General features: G+C 42.0%; 1 protein-coding gene across 1 annotated transcript in view; it reads left to right on the top strand.

Annotated features, from left to right (window-relative positions):
• fancd2 (FA complementation group D2) overlaps nt 1-22,214 on the top strand; it is an 82,398-nt gene that overhangs the window by 52,778 nt on the left and 7,406 nt on the right. Inside the window, exons 32-41 of the mRNA XM_041192194.1 lie at nt 2,437-2,547; nt 5,046-5,173; nt 6,120-6,219; nt 7,979-8,101; nt 13,918-14,011; nt 14,621-14,692; nt 15,363-15,401; nt 17,805-17,879; nt 19,143-19,217; nt 20,330-20,476. Of these exons, the coding sequence (XP_041048128.1) occupies nt 2,437-2,547; nt 5,046-5,173; nt 6,120-6,219; nt 7,979-8,101; nt 13,918-14,011; nt 14,621-14,692; nt 15,363-15,401; nt 17,805-17,879; nt 19,143-19,217; nt 20,330-20,476 (964 nt within the window). The remainder of the gene's footprint in view (nt 1-2,436; nt 2,548-5,045; nt 5,174-6,119; nt 6,220-7,978; nt 8,102-13,917; nt 14,012-14,620; nt 14,693-15,362; nt 15,402-17,804; nt 17,880-19,142; nt 19,218-20,329; nt 20,477-22,214) is intronic.

The following is a 22,214-nucleotide window of genomic DNA, read 5'->3' as shown; positions in this document are numbered from 1 at the left end:
GAATTGGATCTCATGAGTCTCGGCCTAAAACGTTGAATTCTAGGCATCGTTTTTGCAATTTCCTTTTAGTTAAGAAGGGTAACTAAAGGTTTGTGGCCGGTTTCGATTTTAAACCTTAATCCCATGACACAATCCAAGAACTACTCTCAGTCCCATGTGGCTGCTCATGTTTCTTTCTCAGTGGTTGCATACCCCTTCTCTGTGTCTGTGAGAGATGTTGAGGCGTAATAAACTGGTCGTCTTTTTCCTTCTTTTTGAACTTGAAGCAGCACTGCACCCAGGCCTGTAGATGATTCATCCATTGCTACAGTTGTTGGCAACTCAGGTTTATAGTGTGCTAGAATTACTGGTGAATTTAGGATATTTTTGATCTCGTCAAAAACATTATGCTGGTCCATGTTCCAGCACCACTGGTGACCTTGTCTCAATAGTTGTCATAACAGCTCGTTAAATTCTGCCAAGTTTGGTAGGAATTTGCCTACTTTGTAATTCTGTGATGTTTTTAGGCTGTGGAAACGCTCCAGTGACCTTGGTTTTCTGCAGGTCAGCTGTAATTCCCAAAGCTTGCAGAATGTGCCCCAAGAATTTTATCGTCAGTTTTGCTAATTCACATTTGTCGTTTAATCTCCAACCCGCTTCTTGTACAATTGCTCTTACTCGACGGTCATGTTCTTCCTTTGATGAACTGTGTACCAGAATGACATTTGGCATGTTACTCCATTCATGCCCTTCAGGGTCTGAAACATTGTTCTTTAGAATATCTCAGGTGCAGAAGCAATTCTAATTGGTAACCTGTTAAAACAATAATGACCCAATGGGGTGATGAAATTAGTTAACAATCTGGATTATTTGTCCATAGGCAACTGCCAAAAGTAGCTGTTAGCATCCAATTTTGTGAAGAGGATGCTTTTTGCTTATTTGGCAATACTTTCATCCACTGATGCCATCAGGTGGATCTCACGCTCTACTGACTTGTTTAATTAAATCAAGTCCATCTAATGGTTCAATTACAAGTAGCGCAACACACTGAGCTTAGGAAGCAAAACAGAGTGGTTGTTTGTGGGGAAGCGATGTGCCTTGGGGAAAGAAATGGGCAGTTGGCATGCCCATTTTTTGTGGGCTTTTGCTTTGCTGCGCTTTCTCTTTTTTTTGGTCCGCATATTGAATGGCTTCACTTTTTTTCCCAAGGGGCATCACTTCCCCACAAACAATCGCTCTGTTTTGCTTCCTAAGCTTGGTCTATGCGCTATTTGTACTGCCTTTGTTAGAGTTAAATCTTCCCTTATTTGCAAAAGTTCTGATAGAGTATCATCTAAGACCCCAACAACCATAAGATCGCGTATTAATTCATCTCTGAGATTCCAATAGTCGCATTCTCAGCAAGCCTGTACAGGTCATTTATAAATAAGTCCATGGATTCACCCGGTTTTTTGCCTCCTCTTATTAAATTTTGCTCACTCAATGATCAAGGACTGAAGTACGAACAGAACGCCTGGAGGACTTCTTCATATGAGCCAGAAGCTTCACCAACACCCTGTCTTGCAATAACATCATCTGCAATGGTCCCTATTGCATAGAATAAAATACTGACCTGATCCTTCTGTTCCTTCTTGCACAAACCTGATGCTGTTCTGTATCTGGAGAATCTCTTCTTCCAATTGTCTTGGTGTTGAGCTGGTTATGAGCTTTCAGCACTTCAGAACAGTTATGGGAATGGCAGTGTAGACTCCATGCTTAACCTAACCTCTGGATCTGCTGCTGCTTCAGTAGTTTGACTTGTAGATTGTGATCTGTTCTCACTGCTGTCTGGACTCCAGGTATGTGCGTGTTTGCATCTGCAGTACCTATGATGCTCCGTTTTCAGGTGAGTATTCAATCTTTTCTCTTCTTGTCCTTTTTCCAAGGATTTGTAGGTCAGGTCTTGGATCTTTGTGCTCTGTCTGCTGCCACCATGTTTCGAATGGTGCACATGTATAGTCAACAGAAACCACCAGGTATCACCATTGTCTTGGGTTTGACATCTAGATGTTGTTTCTTTAGGGTTTGCCTGTTACCCTAAGAATGCTACCATAGACTGTTATCCATAAAAAAAACACTTCTTTACTTACAGATCTATATGCATCTCACTAATCTACATGAGGTTGTATTTCTGCTTCCCACCGGATCTCCGTCTCTAAGCCATATGACATTGCATTACAATGCCATCAGTAGTTACATCAGTATCAGGTGCTCCTGATGTTAACCGTGTACTCTACATCTCCACCAAGTCTTTATCCCAACTATATGCATACTCTTACAGAGAGTTGAGGAAACAGAGATTCTCCAATTAAGCAGCTGAAAATTGGAATAATTGATTCCACACTGGAATAGAATTAGAAACAGGAAACTTTACTGGTATAGTAACAAAGTTGGTTTATTGTTTCTTTAATCATGCAGGTGTGGATTTGCTCAGCATGGAAACCGTAAATTACTGAAATTAGCCCTTGGTGTCCTGGCAAACAGACTTAAAACAGGAGATGGTGAATTTGAACTGGAAGAGCTCGTCAGGTATTATGAGGAACTTTTCAGTGTTATGACCATGGTGTAAAAACTTGAGTACCGTGCTCCTGGGTTTTACTTTCCATGTTCACTTTTGCATATTGTAGCACTACAAAGCTGGAGGTGGTTACAGAGATGAGGAGGAGCAAGGCCATGAAGGGATTGAAGGATGAGCGTGAAAATTTAAAACACCAGGTGTTGGGGGACTGGGAGCTGATATATGTTAGAAAGATGGTAGAATGATGGGTGAGTAGGACTTGCAGGATCAGATATGGACAGCAGAATTTTGGACTTGCCTAGGCTGATTGCATAGTCTGGCACTGTCAGCAGAGCGTAGCACAGAAAGGAAGTGCATCTAGGGTATCGTGTACATGCAGCCACAATTTTCCAGAAATTAATTACTGGCAATGCGCATCCTGTGAGCACTGCTCCCAGTTGACATTGCCAGTTTTCAGAATTATACCATTTTTTTTTCTCTTTTCCCACGTTGCCATCTATTTCTGACCATTAGTCCAAGCAAATAGATTGTGATCATGCCTCTGCTGGTGCTGATGTTGAGCCAAATGTTGGTAAAGTTGGTGACATGGCAACGGTTTCATGTAGGAGAAGACAGTTGGCCCATCTAGTCAACCCTTGGTGCATTTCTAAATCCCAATGTTGACAAGGATATGTCTAGTTCCTTATTGTAACCCATTAAGGTTTCTTGTTCCACCACTAGTAATCTGTATGGTAGTGCAATGGCTATGTTACTGGATTAATAATCCAGAGAAGAGTTCAAATCACACCATGGCAGTTTAGGAATTTGAAATTAACCTTAAAAAAAACCTGCAAATAAAAAGCTGGTTTCGATGTGTCAACGAAGCCGTCGGAAGCTGCCATTAAAACCCTACTGGCTGACTCATTTATTTTAGGCAAGGAAACCAGCCATCCTTATCCATTCTGGCTTAAATCTTGAGTTCAATCCAATGACAACATGACTGTCTGTTATCTGCCTTCTGAACTGGGCTAGCAAGTTGCTCCATGGTGCCAATCCAGTACCTGTGGCTCAAGAAGAAGGCCCGTCACCAGCAACCTGGGATGGGCAAGAAGTGCCAGTTGTGCCAGCGACATTCACATCCCAAAAAAGAACCAAAGGGCAGGATTTTACGTCCCATGGGTGGATGCACGCCCGACCCGATCGGGTGCAGAATCACGTGCGATCTTTCCGTCGGCGGGCGCAAGCGAAAGTCGCTAGTGTGCCCGCCGACAATTAAGAGGCCCACTGAGGCCCTTAAGCAGGTAATTAATCTGTATTTTTCACTGCCCGTCCAACCGTTCAGTTTTCAGAAGTAATTTCTTAAAAAAAAAAAATTTTTTTTAAACATTTTATACATATCCCTCTTCATGTGACTGAGTCACATGTGGGGGCATGTTTCTCTCGTTTTTAAAACGTCTATTTTTGTGTCCACAATTCTTCAGCTCCCTGAGGTAGCTCTGTGCCCTCAGGGAGCTTTTAGCACGTTTCCCCCGCACACGCGCTGGCAGCCCCCCACGCCCCCCCCCCCCCTCCCTTCGGCAGCACGTGTTTCACGCTGGCTGGCTGTAAATTGGCCAGCCAGCGTGAAACTGTGGCTGGGGCTCGATCGCAGGCGGCGGACCGTTTTGCGGATGCTCCTGAGCCCACCCTCCGTGCCCGCCCGACGACCAGAAAATCCTGCCAAAGAACCAAAAACTTACCACCTTTTTAGTTTAAAATATTGTTCCTTCTGCATTTTATAGTTCCGTTTTCTCTTTCTTTTGCGAATATGACCTTTCTTGCTTAAATTTTGTATACAGCAGAAACTCTTACTAACTTATCCCAACCTTTTATCAGTTTATACACCGTTACCGTGTGCCTTCTCAGTCCAGCAAAAAGAGAAAAGCCCCAGGATAGTGAATCTTCCCTCACGTGTCATTCTCTTAAATCCCAGGTTCAGTACCCACTCCAATAATTTTTCTTTCTGAAGATCTCTGCACGGTACTCCAAATGTGGTCTCGCCAGGATCAAATGCCATTTTAAAATGACCTCTTCGAACGTGTACATTTTTCTCTTTGCTGTGCATCCCAATATTCTGTTGTTTCTTTCAACACCTGGGAGTTGGAGCACATTGATAAATTTGGGGGGGGTGGGGGTGGGGGGGGGGGGGTAAACCCAGATTAAATTGAGTTTAAAAGACCTGAGGAAGACTTTCTATAGCAGACACCGTTTTAAATCTAAACGTTCATTTTCTTCTCGTAAGATATTTTCTCAACCTTTGAGCTCTCGCTCCACCAGATTTAAAAGCTTTTGTTAATCTGGCTGCAAGGGAGTGGATTAGAAACCACTGACTTTCTCCTTTCTTTTAATTATATTTTTAATTCTGTCTCACCAGACAAGTTTCACTTAAACTGAACATTCTTCAGATAACAAAGCATGTGAAATCTGTTATTAGTCTGCTTAGGAAATTCATTCTTTTGTAGCTAACAAAATATTCTCTCAATTCCAACAGGCAGACTTTTCGGTACCTGCAGAATTTCCATAGCAGCATTCCTTGCTGCGCCCCAGCGGTGACCCTTACCCAGCTTCTTATTGTCATAGCAGAGAAATCTCTAGATAACCAGTACAAGGAGAAAATAGGTTTGTCTCAACTCTTCTGCCTTTGGTTTCACATTTATAATTTGGGCTGAGGATGTGGGAGAGGACGAGATTGTAGGCTAACAAAGGAATCTAGGCAGCCGGAATCTACTTGGCCACGAACAATCTCTGAGAGTCATGTCTTGCTGCCAATGTTGTTTTGAAATTATGAATCCACTCAGTTTGAGGAATGATTATCCCTCCATTTGCTTTCGTTGGCTTCTTTATGGTTGCTTATATTGGTTGATAGAGGCAAAATGAGCACTTCACAGTGCAACAGCAGCAACTTGCATTTAACATTTTAAACCCTCCCAAAGTGCTTCACATGAGCGTTATGAAACAAAATTTAACACCAAGAAATATTAAAGAAATATTAGGGCAGATGGCCAAAAGCTTGGTCAAAGAAGTAGGTTTTAACAGAAGAGAGAGAGGTGGTGAGGTTTAGGGATGGAATTCTAGAGCTTCCGGCCCAGAAAGCTGAAAGCATGACCACCAGTTGATAAGCAATTAAAATCAGGTTGCCCAAGAGGCCAGAATTGGAAGTGCGCAGAAATCTTGGAAGGCTGGAGCATGCTACAGACAGCACTCTGATCATTGATACACAAACATTGCTTCTTCAGCTACTTTGAGTGCACTCCTCTCCATGAGACCATGTATACCCTGTACTTATGGGGGCTGACAATGTTATAAATGTACACCGACAATATGATTTACACAGCAAGCACGTCTTAACATTCTTTTCTGTTGCTTTGATGTCTGTTCTGATCAGACCTTGCATTTGTTTCCTTGTATCTCTGTGATTGTATTCTTAAACATTCTTAACGTATTAGAAAAACCTTGAGCCAATTTACATATATGGTAAGAGTAATTTTGTGTTGTTGATATGTATATCTATATTATAAAGATTTCATGAGTGTTTAAATGATTGTACTGATTGCTCACCTTTCAGCATCAATAGCACGAGGTTTCTTGTGCCAATCTTGGGTTCTGCCCAGTGGGGAAAAAGAGAAAGGCAATAAATACAATGAAGCTCTGGAAATTCTCCTATGGTAAGTACAATCAGTGACCTTCACTCCATTGCACTGCCAAAAGTGGGTATGTTTGCTGATCACTGCACAATGTTCAGTACTATTCGTGTCTCCTTAGATGCTCCTCTACAGTCCATGTCCACATGCAGCAACACCTGAACAACGTCCAGGCTTGTGCTGATAAGTGGCAAGTAACATTCAGGTCACACAAGTGCCAGGCAATGACCATCTCCAACAAGAAACTAACCATCTCCTTTTGATATTCAATGGTATACCACTACTGAATCCAACATTATCAATATCCTGGGGGTTGACCAGAAATTTAATTGGGCCAGCCAAATAAATGCAGTGGTGACAAGAGCAAGTCAGAGTCTGGGAATTCTATGGTGAGTAACTCACCTCCTAACTCCCCAAAGCCTATCCACCATCTACAAGGCAAAAGTCAGGAGGGTGATGAAATGTTCTGCCTGGATGAGTGCACCACAACACTCAACTCAACAACACTCGAAGCTCAATACCACCCAGGACAAAGTAGCCTGCTTGATTGGCACCCTTTAAACTTTCAATCCCTCCACCACCAGTGCACAATGGCAGCAGTGTGTACCATTTACAAGATGCACTGCAGCAACTCACTAAGCCTCCTTCACAGCACCTTCCAAACCTATGATCTCCACCACTTAGAAGGACAAGGGCAGGTGCCTGGGAATGTCACCACTTTCAAGTTCCCCTCCAAGCCACACCATCCTGACTTGGAACCAAATCACCAATCTTTCATTGTTGCTGGGTCAACAACCTGGAATGCCCTTTCTAGCAGCACTGTGAGTGTACCTACACCACATAGACTTTGACGGTTCAAGAAGGGGCTCACCACCACTACCTCAAGGGCAATTAGGGATGGGCAGCAAATGCTTTTATCTGGCTCTGAGGGCAAATCTAAATTAGTGAGACTGAGGTAAACATTACTTTTTATTATGACTCGCTTGTTTGTGGAAAAGCTTAGATGAATGACACTCTGATACCACCTGCTAGGGCATGAATGAGAGTATCCAACCTCCTTATTTTCCTGACTTCTGGTTGGTGTTACAGTAAAACTGTTATCTGAGGTCAGAAATTAGTGTTCATCCCACAAGTAATAATCCAGATCCAACTGATCTATGGCATCCTTGGGCTCCAGTATATCATGGCAGCTTGTTTTTTTTTCCCCACTAGGTAAGTCCCACATACTCATTTAATCCCCATGTCTTTTCTGTACCTTTTTTTTGTTGTTTCAATTTAATAGTTTTGCAGGAATTAGCAATTTAGCCAGGCGTATCTGTTTATAAGACAGAACCACATTCTGTCACCCTTCAGCCAGAATGTTTATACATCAGTGTATTGTGGTAGTGAGTCAATGACTAAATATTTTTGGGCACATAGAATACGTTTGGGAGAAGCGAGTTGGTTTATTTATAGATACTTGGTGTATAAATTTATTTTTTGCCTGAAACTTTCATTGAAACTATGTTCAATGTGCTTTTTGCGATGTGATGGCTATGTGCTTTCCAAAACAAACAGAAAATTTGGATACTGAATTGCTCTATATCACTCACATTGCTAATTTCCTTTTAAATAGCTGCTTTAACAGGCCTAGAGAGTGTTGTTTGCTTTTCCTCTTTTACTAGGAAATGTTGTGTGGAGGGGAATAGAATAAAAGAGATTTGCGAAGGATGTGAAGTATTGCTATGTTGGGTAAACATTGAGTAATCTGATGGATAATTTTTGTTTTTTACCGCGTTTGCAGTATTTACCTGAAGCATGCAGACGACGTGTTGAAATCTGTGGAGGAAATTGCTGGTGTGGGCATTCCTGAGCTGTTGAATTCGACCAAAGACGGAAGCTCAAATACATTTCCAACACTGTCCAGGTGCGAATGGTTTGTCGATTGTGCCAACCTTAGCATTTTTGAGGTTATTGCATAACCAGTAGCTAAGATCAGATAATTCAGTTCCTTGATGTTGCAATAGCCGACAAAGCTCTCTTACCACCCCCACCCCGACCTGCTCTTCCGCACCCCTGCCTTCAACTAGTCTCTGCAGTTCTCAGCTGGGGGAGATGGTTCCATGCTGCAATTGACCTCCATGTTCTTAAGTATGTAGAGGAATGAAAATATTGCACCCAATCATTGTACAGTGCTACCTGCTGCAGGTTTCAGTTGAGGACAGCGTTAATGTCAGCATACTAACACTTTCTGTTTCTTGTCTCACCTGGATGAAGTACCCAAGTGCCAAAAATGCCTTTAAAATTGTATCCCATTATGAGTCAACGTCTTAAGCAACAAAAAATATGCGCGAGTAATATCAAATCCTCCAAGCTAAGGTGGACCCCAGATGAGGCAACATAGTTTTGAGCAGAAGGATGGTAGAACTTGAGCTTTCATTGGCCATTGGCCATTGCCAGCACAATATTTTCTGAAGCTGTAAATTATCTGGCGAATTGCCATGGGGAATGTTTTGTTGACTGATGCGGAATGACCAATGAATAGCTTGGATACCCCATTGAGGGAGTAGTGGCATGGAAAGTGGAGAAGACTACCATTCCAATGATATTAATTTGATATGTTTGACTTGAATTGCACAAGCTAATAACCAATCACAGCAATACAGGCAGTCATGGCGAGGTATTAATTTGAAACTAGCCCTTGAAAGTGGAAGAACACCATAAGGGGTAAGCCATAAGCTGTGTATTTAAATCAAAGCTTGCTTAATATGGGGCTTGTGGTGGTTGTTGCTTTAAGTCCAGCCTTGCTGAGTAAGGATCATTTGGTCAGCACAGCCCATCAATACTGAGCAGAGGGAAGCTTATAAGGAGTGGTGTTTCCCTAGTCTGGACAGTGTATTGTAGCCTTGGTAGAGGCCTGCAGCTAACCCAGCAGCTCTAAATAAAGTCCGTTGTTCAATTAAAGAAGCATTTCGGTGGTACATCTCTACATCTAGCGATGAGGATAAATGATCCTGGTGCTACCTCTCGCCCTACAACTGAGTATCTCGTTTTAAAGAAGGAAAAATATATATACTCACCAGTATGTCTCTGTTTGGGAGGACCAGCCCATGTGACAGCTCTACTGAGGACTGGACTCAATTCATTGAGCGCCTTGGGTTTTGTTTCCAGGCCAAAGAAATAGGGGAGGAGGCAAAGCGCAAAGCAATTCTCTTGAGCGTCTGTGGAAGTCAAACCTACAACCTTATTCACAGTCTCACAGCCCCAAGTGGGCCCAACTCCACATTGTTCAGTGAGCTCGTGGATTTAGTGAAGGGCCATTTTCAGCCCAAACCATCAGCCATTATACAAAGATTCAAATTTAATGCGAGGTTAAGGGCCCCAGGCGACTGGATCGCGACTCATATGGCTAAGTTGAAGCAATTGTCAGAGCATTGTGATTTCGGAGCGACCTTGAATGAAATACTACGGGCTTGGTTAGTTTGTGGTGTGCACAACGATGCCATTCAGCTTCAATTGCCGGCAGAAGTCGATATAAATTTTAAACGAGCGATGGAGATAACGTTGGCCATGGAAAGCTCTGAAAAAGATTCACAGGAGCGACAGAGCTTGCACAGTGACGCCGTTTACCAGTTAGGGACGGAACCTGCAGTCACGTATGGCGCCAAACCACAGAAGCAGCCCCGAAGTGGGAATCATTTCCAATTACCCAGAAATTAGTGATCCTGAAGTTAAAATGTTACCATTGTGGGGGCTAACCACACTCCTGTGGTGAAATGTGTGTATTTAAGGAGGCCGAGTGCTATTACTGTCGCAAAAAGAGGACGTTTGATGAAGCAGTGCAGGGCTAAGTCCAGACTGCCAAGTAATCAGCCAGCAAAGATGTTCGAAGTACAAAATGTGAAAGAGCCTGAAATAACTGATACTGACATTCACTTTCTTTTTAACCTTAAAGGCGTCAAGGCAAACCCTATTACTGTCACACTCCACGAAAAAGGGAAGCCTCTAGTTATGGGGGTAGATACAGGGGCATCAGTGATGGGTGAGTGTGTATTTCAGTACCTGAGAGAAGGTACCTGACCCTGAAGCCTGGAGAGAACTTCTGCCCAGTTGAAGACTTACATGGGAGAAGCCATAAAAGTAAAAGGCACTGCCATGATACCTGTGAGCTATGGGCAGCAGTCAGCCCAGCTCCCAGTAATAATAGTGACTGGGGAAGACCAAGCCTTCTGAGCCATGATTGGCTAAAAGAAATCAAGTTAAATTGGTCGTAGATTTGTCAAATGTGGGCAGGGGGACTGCTGGGATTGTTTTAAATAAACGACAGCAACTTTTTCGACGAATTAGGAAAAACCAAAGGCTTGCAAGCCAAGATTTATGTTGATCCAGAGGCAACTGCCCAATTTTTTAAGGCAAGACCAGTACCATATGCCATAAGAGAAAAAGTAGATGCTGAGTTAAACAGGTTGGAGGAACTAGGCATCATTTGGCCGGTTCAACTTTTGGAATGGCCAGCACCTTTCGTCCCCGGACTGAAACTGGATAAGACCGTCTGCATTTGCGGCGATTATAAGCTAACAGTTAATCAGGCTGCCAGATTGGATAAATATACAATTCCAAGAATTGAAGACTTGTACACAAAGCTGGCAGAAGATCAATCCTACACTAAGTTAGATATGAACCATGGGTACCAGCAACTCAAGTTAGATAATATATTGCAGGGTTATGTCACAATAAACATAAAAAACCTATTCCAGTATACCTTCTGGCTTTTCCTCAGCATGTGCAATATTTCAAAGGACGATGGAGAGTTTGCTACAGAAATTATCATGACAATATCCTCAACTGGATCGACAGAGGCTGAGCATTTAGCAAATTTAGAGGAGGTATTGAAAAGATATCTGGAAGCTGGAGCCTGCTTAAAAAAGGAGAAATGCACTTTCCAAGCCACCGAGATAACCTATCTGGGGCACCGTGTAGATGCATGTGGATTACACTCGGTGGAAGAAAAGGTTAAGGTGATAAAGGAGGCGCCTTCCCCCACAAATATCACTGAACCCAAATCATTTTTAGGGATGGTAAACTACTACGGGCGATTTTTATCCAGCTTATTGACTGTACTGGTCCCCTTGCACATTGCTGAAGAAACACCATCGTTGGCCCTGGAAGGCTCCACAGGAGGCAGCCTTCAACAGAGTGAAACAACTGCTGCACTCCTCAACCTTGTTAATGCACTTTGACCCTTCTAAAGAATTGATATTGACCTGCAACGCCTCTTTATATGGTGTTGGTGCAGTATTGCCCCATGAAATGGACAACGGCTCTGAGAGGCCAAAAGGTTACGTATTGAGAAGCCTCTCAGTGGCTGAGAAAGGTTATTCGCAGATCGAGAAGGAAGAACTGTCAATAGTCTTTGGGGTTAAAAGATTCCACCAGTACTTGCATGGTAGGCACTTTACTATTGTCTCCAATCATAAATTGCTTTTTGGACCTTTTCGAAGAAGACAAGGCTATCCTGCCAATAGCCTCGGCAAGAATTTGGTGACGGGCATTAATTCAGTCTGCCTATAAACACACTTTCAAGCACCGACCTGAGATCCACAAAGCGAACATGGATGCCCTTAGCCTCCTACCCTTGCAAGAAAGCACCTCGTGTACTCCTGTACCCCAAGAAGTCATCCTTGAATTGAATTTTTTAGACACAGCGCCCGTCTGTGTGAAGCAGATCTGGAACTGGGCCAGTTGAAACACGCTTCTGTGCAAAGTGAGAGACCAGATACTTACAGGATGGTTAAATGAGCCAGTCTCCGAGGAAATGAAACCATTTTTTACCTGCAAGTACGAATTGAGTTGCCGGGATGGCACCATACCTTTGGGGAGCAGGAGTTGTTGTTCTTGTACCAGGCAGGAAACTGCTTCTAACCGAATTACCCAGCACTCATCCTGGCATTTCTAAAATGAACATGCTTGCCAGGAGCTACATGTGGTGGCCTGTTATAGATACAGATATCGAGAAGTTAGTCAAGCACTCTGTTTTGTTGCCAGCTGCAACAAAAGTTGCCAACCGCAGCCCCACCAACCCTTAGGAATAGCCTGGTTGACTGTGGGTGTGGATCCATTTAGACTATGTGGGTCCGTTGCTGGGCACATTGTTTTTGCTCATGTTTGGCACACACTCAAAGTAGTTGGAGATTTTTGCCTATGTCGCATGCTACCATTGAAAGGTTACACCCATGTTTTTCGACTCACGGATTGCCCAAAGTCATTGAACAGGCAATGGAGCCGTATTTACAAGTGCTGAATTTCAGAACTTCACCAATCTAAACAGCATTAGACACATCCGAACTGCGCCTTACCATACAGCATCAAACGAACTAGCCGAGAGAGCCACCCAAATTTTCAGGGTGGGATTAAAAAACTTGTTGGGAGGAACCTTGGAAACCAGAATCTCACGCTCCCTTTTTAGCACCACACAATTCCACATACAACAACAGGAGTTCCACCAGCAGGACTGCTAATGAAGTGTCATCTCAGGACGAGACTGAACCTCGTGTTTCCAAATTTGCCAGGGAGGGTAGGGAAGAACCAAGGTAATCAGAAAACAAGCCACAATTTGCATAGCAGAGGCCGGAAGCTAATAATAGATGAAGCCGTATATGTAAGAAACTTCCGTAATGGTTCAAGTTGGATCCCAGGAATTATTATCCAAGACCGGACCCCTTTCATACCAAGTAGACATGGAAGGCAGAATCATTGTAAACACGTGGATCACCTGAGGAGCAGGGAGACGTTTCCACAGTTAGTGTTGCCATCAAGGAATGTTATCGAATCCATAAGCACCGAAGTACCTGATCAACCTCTTATAGACATAACGGTTGCCTCCATTGAATCAAATAGTGATGAACTGCCTGTTCCAAAAGAGGTACCCGTTATCGCAGTTCCTGTTATTGTTGATCCTGTAGGAGAGCTTCAGGCTGTAGAATTACACCACTCTACCCGGAACAGAGAACGCCCTCAACGACTTGATTTGTAATTACTGGACCTATGTATTTAATGTATAATCTGAGTTCATGACAATGTGCCAGTGTGATTATTTCTAAGATTTTTGATATTGTTTTCTATTCACCTGTATAAAGTAATTTGTGTAAATAAGGAATGTAAACCAAGGGATTAAAGGGGGAGGGATGTGGTGTTCGTTGCTTTAAGGCCAGCCTTACTGAGTAAGGGTCAGAACAGCCAACCAACACTGAGCATAGGGAAGTTTATAAGGGGCGGAGTTTTCCTAGTCTAGAGTGTGTATTGTCGCCTTGCTCAATGCCTGCTGCTAATCCAGCAGCTCTGTAAATAAAGTTTGTCGTTCAACTAAAGAAGCCTTTCGGTGGTACGTTTTTACAGGGTTTCACTTTAACGGTGCTTAATTTGGGTGCATCGTAGCTGAATTAAACTGTGCCACTAAATGGCAGGAAACTGATGTATGCTGGTGGTCTCCTGCAGTGTGAACCCAATCTCACTGGTTACTAAGTGATATCAATTGGGATCCAAGAATTCAATGACAGAAATGGAAGGTAATTGGAGAATGAGTCAACCCAAGGCCACTTTCACTTTAGCCAAATATTGAACACCATCAGAGTTTGCCACCTTTTTCAGTCATTATTTTGTGTAAAAAGACATGGGGGTGAAGAACGGGATTGAGGTTAGAAAAACTGGAAAAACAGTGAAATGAACTGCTTAACTTCCCTATAGGCAAACGTTCTTGGTCTTCTACCGGGTGATGATGAGGGAATTGGACAAGTCGGTAAAGAGCATTCCAGCTGGCATGCAGTCTGATTCCACTGAGGTAATGTTGATCTTTTGACATTCCACCACCTTGCAGCACTTCAGTTCTAATGATGTGCTTTGAAACCCGTCACCAGTAGCAAAATGGCAAAAATTGAATAAAAGAACATCAGTAGATTGTCTTTTAAAGACTTAACAGATTTAAGGTTGACTTGACATTAACAAAACAGTCCAGGAGTAATGCACGTCATGGAGGGGTCATCGAGAGGAGGAGAGAAACATTTTTATTTGTAAGTTTTTTTATGATACGCACTTGATATATTTTTACTGTGGATAAGGCTCACTTACCACTTTTTCTTTTGTCTGACTTCATCCCCATGCACCAGATAGACATTGACAATTAAATAATTATGCAACCTGTTTATACAAAGGTTTGGAATGATGGACAAGAACATTTACAAAAGGAGTATGCTACAGCACTTAGCAGGCACAACATAAAACTATTGGTGAAGGTATGAACTGCCATTCACAAGCAATCAGATGAAGGGAGCTGTTCATATCGTAACACTGGAATGTGGTGGAATGGGAAAAAATTGTGACTGTTTTGATATATACATATATTTATTTTCTTAAGCCGTGTCTATTTTAACTGAGCTGCATTTGGTTTCAGGTACAAATAGAGAAGCTGCTGCGATGGAATGTAGCTGTGCGGGATTTCCATATCCTAGTAAATCTCGTAAAGGTAACAAAGTGATTTATTTTTTGGTAAGAGATAAGCAATTATCCTTACTTTTATCCCACTATTCTTCTGACAGGAACATAGGATGAGGAGTAGGCTATTTAGCCTCTTATGCCTGTTCTGCCATTCAGTGAGATCAAGGCTGATCAGCAACCAACTCCTTTTTGCCTGCTCTTTTCCCATATCGCTTTATATCTTTGGTTAACAAAAATGTATCTATCTCAGATTCAAAATTCACAGTTGAGTTAGCCTAAACAGCTGTTTGCTGAAGAGAGTTCCAAACTTCTGTCACTCTTTGTGTTTGGAAGTGTTCCCCAACTTCACTTCACAGAGTAGTATTTGATTAAGGCAGCAGGTGATTGAGCTCCTCCTTACCACCGTCACTCTGAATCGCCGGTAAGGACATACTTAAAAGAGCATTGGGAGTTTCACTTCTGTTTTTTCCTTTGTTCTGTTTCACCTGCACCGATGCAGGTGAGATCAAAAACCCGAGGGAGTAGGAGGTTGAAGCATTACTATGGTGCTATATGCTAATGCCTACAGCAGGTTGTGTAACAGCTGTCTGTTTATGTAGCTTCATATTGTGAACCCTTGTTTTAGTATCTGTTGTTTGTACTGGTCATAATTCAAAGGAAAATGTTTTTACATTCATTAATGCTTTCTAACCATGCAGGTGTTTGACAGCAGGCCTGTCTTGGGTGTTTGTCTCAAGGTAATCAACTTACAAATTTGTTTTTGTTTGGCAATGGTGGCTCTAACTTTTTCACATAAAGAAAAAGAATTTGCATTCGTGTAGTACAATATTGCATGATTAAAACATCTCAAAGTGACAATCAATTATAATATAATCAATTACTTTGTTCCTTGAAGTGCAGTGCCTGTTATGTAGGCTAAAAGCAGTAGCTATTCCTGACCAGCATCCTACAATATATGTTTAAGATACATACGGGGAATGCATGTTATCAGTTGAGCGAGGAATGTTGACTAGGATACTGGGAGAACTGCCACTCTTGAATAGTGTCATTGTATGTTTATCATCTGCTTAAACAAGAGACGACACCTGAATTTAGCATTTTATATGAACAATATGTGCCAGCCTTGGCTTAGAAGTAGCTGTCTTGCTCCTGAGTCTGAAGGTTGGAGGTTTAAATCCTACACAGAATTGAGCAGAAAATCTCAATGAAACTCCATGGGAGTGCTGTGCTGTCAGATCTGCCAGTTTTTAGGTGAGATGCTTAATTGAGGCCTGTCTGCTTTCTCAAGTGGATGTAAAAGATCCCATGGCACTATTCAAAGCAGAGCAAGGGATCGCTCCCCACTTCCCTGGCCAAGATTTATTTCTCAATTAACATCACTAAAACAGATGATCTGGTCATTACCTGATTACTTTTGTGGGGCTTTGCTGGGCATAGATCGGCTTCTGAGTTTCCTACAATACAAGAGTGACTGCACTTCAAAAGTACTTTATTGGCTGTAAAGCACTTTGGGCTGTCCCAGAGTCATGAAATGTGCTGTATAGACGCAAACCTTTCTTTTATGCCTCTAAAAAAAACGTTTCCGTTCTAATGCACTGGTGTGTCAACCAGATTACAAGTCATGTCCATGACATTGAGATGTCTGTGATCATTTTGGTAATCACAAAGATCACAGGAGAGGAAGTTCTACAGTTTACAGAACTGCAATCTTGTGGCTATGGCAGTTAAAACATAATCTCTTCCCAAATTTCGCAACAGTGGCCTGTGAAGCTTTTGAAAATACGATGAGGAAATGACTAGGATTTTCCCCTTTATTTAATGAAATGCTCAAGAGAATTGACCAACAATGGTGGTGAGATGTCTTATTCTTCTCTCTCCTCCCCTACACATGGGGGAAGATGTTCTCCTTGCCCGGTAGGCCCGGGAGTGGCTGCGTAATGGTCTATTGCCCACGATTTCACGCTGGTTGGCCAATTAACGGCAAGCCAACGTGAAAGGCACGCTGATAACCTCAGCGCTGCTGAGGTGGGGGCGGGAGGAGTACGAGCGCTGAAGTGTGCACGTGCGTGGGGGTGCCCTAAGTGAAAGCACAGAGCCGCTTCAGGGAGCTGACGATTTTTAACATTAAAAATAAAGATTTTAAAAATAAAGAAAACATGTCCCCTCATGTGACTCTGTCACATGAGCAGGGACATGTGAACAACGAGTATGAAAAATTTTTATTTTTTAAATTACTGTTCGAAACCTCATCCCGCCCGTGGATGAGGCTTCGCAAAAATGCAAAGGCCACTTGGCCTATTCACCCGCCCGCCAAAGTTGGATGGGCAAGGAAGAATTCACTTCAATTAATTGATTAATGAGCTTTAAGAACCCTTCTAATTGCCGGTGGGTGTGTTGCCGACTCTCGCGCGTGCCCGCCGACCGAAATATCGTGAGTACATGATGACGTCGGGACTCTCGCCCGATGTCATCATGCGCTATTTTACGCTTGTGCGTGTCAGCCATGCACCTGAATGCTGAGCTTAAAATCCTGCTCATGAAGTTCCCCATTTGCCAACAATAGTTATTGCCTGAAATGTAATGCTCAAAATGGACATTGGATGGTGGATTTGTTGAATATAAGTGCCTCACAGTAGTGTCCCATACTGCCAATAGTTTTTTTTTTAATTTGGGAGAAAGAAAGTGAAGTACTCTAATCCGAGCAGCCAGCAACTCAAGTTGCTGAAAGAAAAGATGGGACAAACCATGTGTTCTGTAACGTCCCAGTACTGGTCTTGATGGTGTTTTTAGAAGGCATGAGAGGGCAGGATGCAATGACTGCTGTGTATTTCTAAAACATAACCTGCTTTCCTCCAACCCACGGAGGATAATGCATAGCCTGTGATTGCTGGTTATCCCTTATTGTGTATGACCGAGACTTTGATTGTGGGGATTATGAAATTGAAGTGTTATCCTAACTACTACTTGTAGCATATTATACTGGAATGCCAAAGTATGTTGCCATTAGGCTGCCGTAAATAACATCAAATTAAACTCTTCGATTTTGGACATAATGTATAGCTTTTATAGAAATTAGTTCTACAAAGATGGAATTGCCAGAGTATTTTAGTCTAATGCATGGTTATATTTTTGTGATGCAGCATGGACGCCTTTTCATTGAATCTTTTCTTAAGCAAGGCATGCCACTCCTTGACTACAGCTTCAAGAAACACAGGGTATGAATTTCCGGCAAAAATTCACATTTAATAGAGAATAAGTAGAAATTAAGATCAAAGCCTCAATCGAGTCAGTTGGTTCAGAGGGTTTAAATGTAATCTAATAATGGGTACTTTCAAAAAGGGTCAGAAGAGACCATAAACAGAAATGGAAATAATGCAAACCTGCAGCGAATTAATTAGTCGTTGACTGAGTTAAAGAAAGAAAGGACACAAACTTTTATAGAGCCTTGCATGATGTCATGATGCCCCAAGGTATTTTATAGCCATTGATGTAGAGTAGGAAATGCAGCAACAAATTTGCACACAGCAAGCTCCCCCAAACAGCAATGAGATAATGACTAGATAATCTGTTTTGGTGATGTCGATTGAGGGATAAATATCAGCTGAGATGCTGTGGAGAACACCCATGTTCCCCTTCGAAATACTGTCATGGGATCTTTTACGTCCACCAGAGAGGGCAGTTAGGACTCATCCGAAAGAGGGCACCTCAAACTGTGCAGCATGCCCTCAAAACTGTAGAGACTTCAGCCTCAATTGTATATTCATGTCTCTGGAGTGGGACTTTATCCCACAATCTTTTTGACTATACTGTTCGACCATTGAGGCAAGGTTGACACATTTTGAGATTTGAAGTAATAGAAATGCTGGCGTTTGAACCTGGACTTCATACATACAGCGATCAATGCATATATGCTGGAGATCTTCACAGACGAAACAGGATTTCTATGTTTACATTTAGAATAATTAGTAATTATCTCTACACCACATTAAGAAGTAGATTTGAAGAAATGTTTAGAATAATGTTGTCTTTCTATTTTATATTCCTAAAATTTTCGTTTTTGTTTACCATTCCCTCAGCTAGGAGCCAGACTAGGAATTTGCTCCCAGGTGTCTGCCAGTGCTGCTGTCTAGCTGTCTGCTTGGAGCAATGACGTGCAGATACCCTTGTGTCTCTGTGGGAAGTGCCTCTTTTGTACAGCCCATCTGAACTATGTACAAACTCAGTTGAAGTAACTATGTTGTCTCATTGTGCTGCAGTAGAATTTCGCTTGCATTTGGAATGACCAAAACAACTCTTGGCTTGCATTTTGATTTGATACAAGAGGTTTACTGTAGCATAAAGGTAGGGAGGGCGGGGGAGTGATGTTATGAGGTTCACTTTCAGAGTGCTCTTTCTTTACTTCTAAAATTATAACTACTTCCCTTCTTTCTTCCCATAACTTACGTCTGTGTACTGAGACTATTCTCTTTTTCTTAAAGGAGGATGTTCAGAGTTTGTTGAAAACCCTACAGCTGAGCACTCGTCAGCTGCACCATATGTGTGGACATACCAAGGTAGGACTGTAATACACAGGATTCTTGCAGTTTGAAAGTAGATCATATCAATGAGCTTTCTTGTTAGAAATTTGAATTTATTGTAAGAATATCTAATGATTATGATGTAACCTTCACTGTTAATTGAACAATTTTTTTTATCAGATTAGTTTACTCAATTTAAATACTACAAGCTATGAGGATATGGAATAACTCAATTAGGTGATATAAATGAGGAAGATGTGGGAAAACATATCTTGATATCAGATATTCTGCCTTTTATCTCTACATTGGGAATGCCAAAACCCATTTCACTGAGCATGCCGGCCAGTGAAGACAAAATCTACACCCAGTCATTTTGGATTGAAATTCAGCTTCTTAATAGTGAAAGTAATTTCTGAATCAACTGTGCCACCATAGTGAAATTATTGTAAACACGTTACCTACAGAGCATGTAAGGACCCAGAATTGTTCAACCTATGGAAAATGAATAGATTTACAGAAATGCAATTGAGAAATGCGAGATAATATACATTGGTGGTGTTAACATAGCTGGTACTGCATTATAATGAGTAAAAACATTTTTATACCTATATTAAAAAATGTATACGATCTAGGAGACTAAACACTTGGTGTCACCGTATTGGATGGCTGCAATTGGCAAGAAATCAGAATGTTTTGGTGGATAAGCTGCAAGTGAATTATCACATTAGCCTCGATTTTGCAATCGGTCTTTTTTTTAATGTCAGCGGTCATTTTTAAATGAAGTTCCATCAGTGTTAAAGGAACGTGGATCAGGGAACCCAGCCTGTTTGGAAGCTGTAATTCAGTTAAGATGTCTGTAGAGCACCTGGTTGGGAGGGGATCCACCTCGAGACCATGGGTGAGAATCCAGCTGATATTTTCAAGGTGCAAGGCAAGTGTGAGGATTGTACCCCAAAACAGGAGTGTCTTGTAATGAAGATGTCCCAAAAAATGGAGTGTGATATAAATTGGTAGGTCATAGACTTACATTAACGGGAAGTAAAATTTAGGTAATGTTGCCTTGTTAGAGCTTTTTGATGCTATTATTCAGGAGTACATGGACTGTCAGTTAAATGTCTCTTTCCCCTCCCTTCTGGCTTGATTTGTAGCTCAACCAGGACACTAATCTGACCAATCATGTCCCTTTATTGAAGAAGCTGTTGGAATTATTTGTGTATCGAGTAAAAGCAATGTTAACCATCAACAAGTGCCAAGAGGCATTTTGGCTAGGAAACCTCAAAAACAGAGACCTGCAAGTGAGTATAAGTAGGTGTAGATTTCTGTTTGTAAGTTTAACAAAGTGCAGTTGTATACTGCTGCATTGTTACACGCTTATCAGTTTTGCTCAGTTGCTCTTTGTTACCATATTTTTGGCTTCAAGACTTGCTGGGTTAGAGGGTTAATCTCGTTCCTCCTAACCCACAACTGTTCCATCCAACACAGCCCTCCCTCCTTCTTGACTCTGAAATCAAAAATCATCACATCAGCTATGGCTTAATTGACAATGGTCTGACTCAAAAGGTTGTGGATTCAAGTCCTGCTTCAGAGACTTAAGCACAAAAATCTAGGCTGACACCCCAGTGCCATACTGAGGGAGTGCTGCACTACCGGAGGTGGCGTCTTTCAAATGAGAGGCCCTCTCTGCCCTCTGAAGTGGACATAGAAGATGCCGTGGCATCTTTGAAGAAGAGCAGATGAGTTATTCTCAGTGACCTGGCCAATATTTTATCCCCCAGTGAAAACACAACAACACATTATTATCAGATTGCTGTTTGTGGGAATTGGCTATGTGCAATTTAACTATCGTGTTTCCTATTTTACAACAGTGACTACACTTCACAAAATACTTTATTAGCTGTAAAACACTGTGGGACATCTTCTGTTCTCGCTTCTTTTTCAAGAGCTTAACACTGTTGAGTGCCTTACATCTTTCAATATTCATTTTTCCTATGTCTACAGGTTTTATTTTAACATCCCAGGATGACATCACCTAGCTAATACTTCCTCATCACCTGTTTTATTCTTTGCAGCCTTGGTAGTGACAAAAGTAATGAGCATTTGCCATTACCCATCAATTCCCTCCCTCCACCACCCAAGTTTCTCAAATTTAACTAAGACCCTTAATGTTCAATAGCACTAGCAGTACTGGTCTGGAATTGGATGCTAGATTGTCTTGATACTCAAGTAATTGTACTCACCTGATGTGTAACTATGTGGCAACTAATGACTCAGAATATCTTGTAATAAAACAGAAAATGCTGGAAAAACGCAGCAGGCCTGGCAGTATTCCTGGAGAGAGAAAGAGCTAAAAACAAAAAACTGCGGATGCTGGAAATCCAAAACAAAAACAGAATTACCTGGAAAAACTCAGCAGGTCTGGCAGCATCGGCGGAGAAGAAAAGAGTTGACATTTCGAGTCCTCATGACCCTTCCACAGAACTGGAAGGGTTCTGTGGAAGTGTCATGAGGACCCAAAACGTCAACTCTTTTCTTCTCCGCCGATGCTGCCAGACCTGCTGAGTTTTTCCAGGTAATTCTGTTTTTGTGAGAGAAAGAGCTATTGTTTTGAGTCCAATATAATTTTTCTTCAGAAGTTCCAAAGAAGAGTCATATGGGACTTGAAACATTAACTCTGTTTCTCGCTCCACAGATGCTGCTGGATCTGCTGAGTTTTCCAGCATTTTCTGTTTTTATTTCGGATTTCCAACATCCGCAGTATTTTGCTTTTATGAAAATATCTTATGTTGTGCATGGTCAAGCGAGGGGCTAAATTACCCCCGTTGTGGTGGTCCCCACTACTCTTCAATAGATCGTGTGAAGTTAAAATTCTATAAAAGCAGGTTTGTTGGTAGGACATAGGCGTAAAGTGATTGCCTGATGCTGGATGGTTTGGAGGGGGTGGGGGGAACAGGAAGATGAAGTTGAATGTCTACGTGCTTCACAACAGGAATTGAGGTAAATCAAGGAATGGGCCACAATGTGTTGCTTTCATAC

The sequence above is a fragment of the Carcharodon carcharias genome, chromosome 7 (assembly GCF_017639515.1).
Source record: "Carcharodon carcharias isolate sCarCar2 chromosome 7, sCarCar2.pri, whole genome shotgun sequence".
Classification (NCBI taxonomy): domain Eukaryota; kingdom Metazoa; phylum Chordata; class Chondrichthyes; order Lamniformes; family Lamnidae; genus Carcharodon; species Carcharodon carcharias.
Note: the sequence above shows the minus strand (reverse complement) of the source record. Positions and strands in the feature narration are given on the sequence as shown.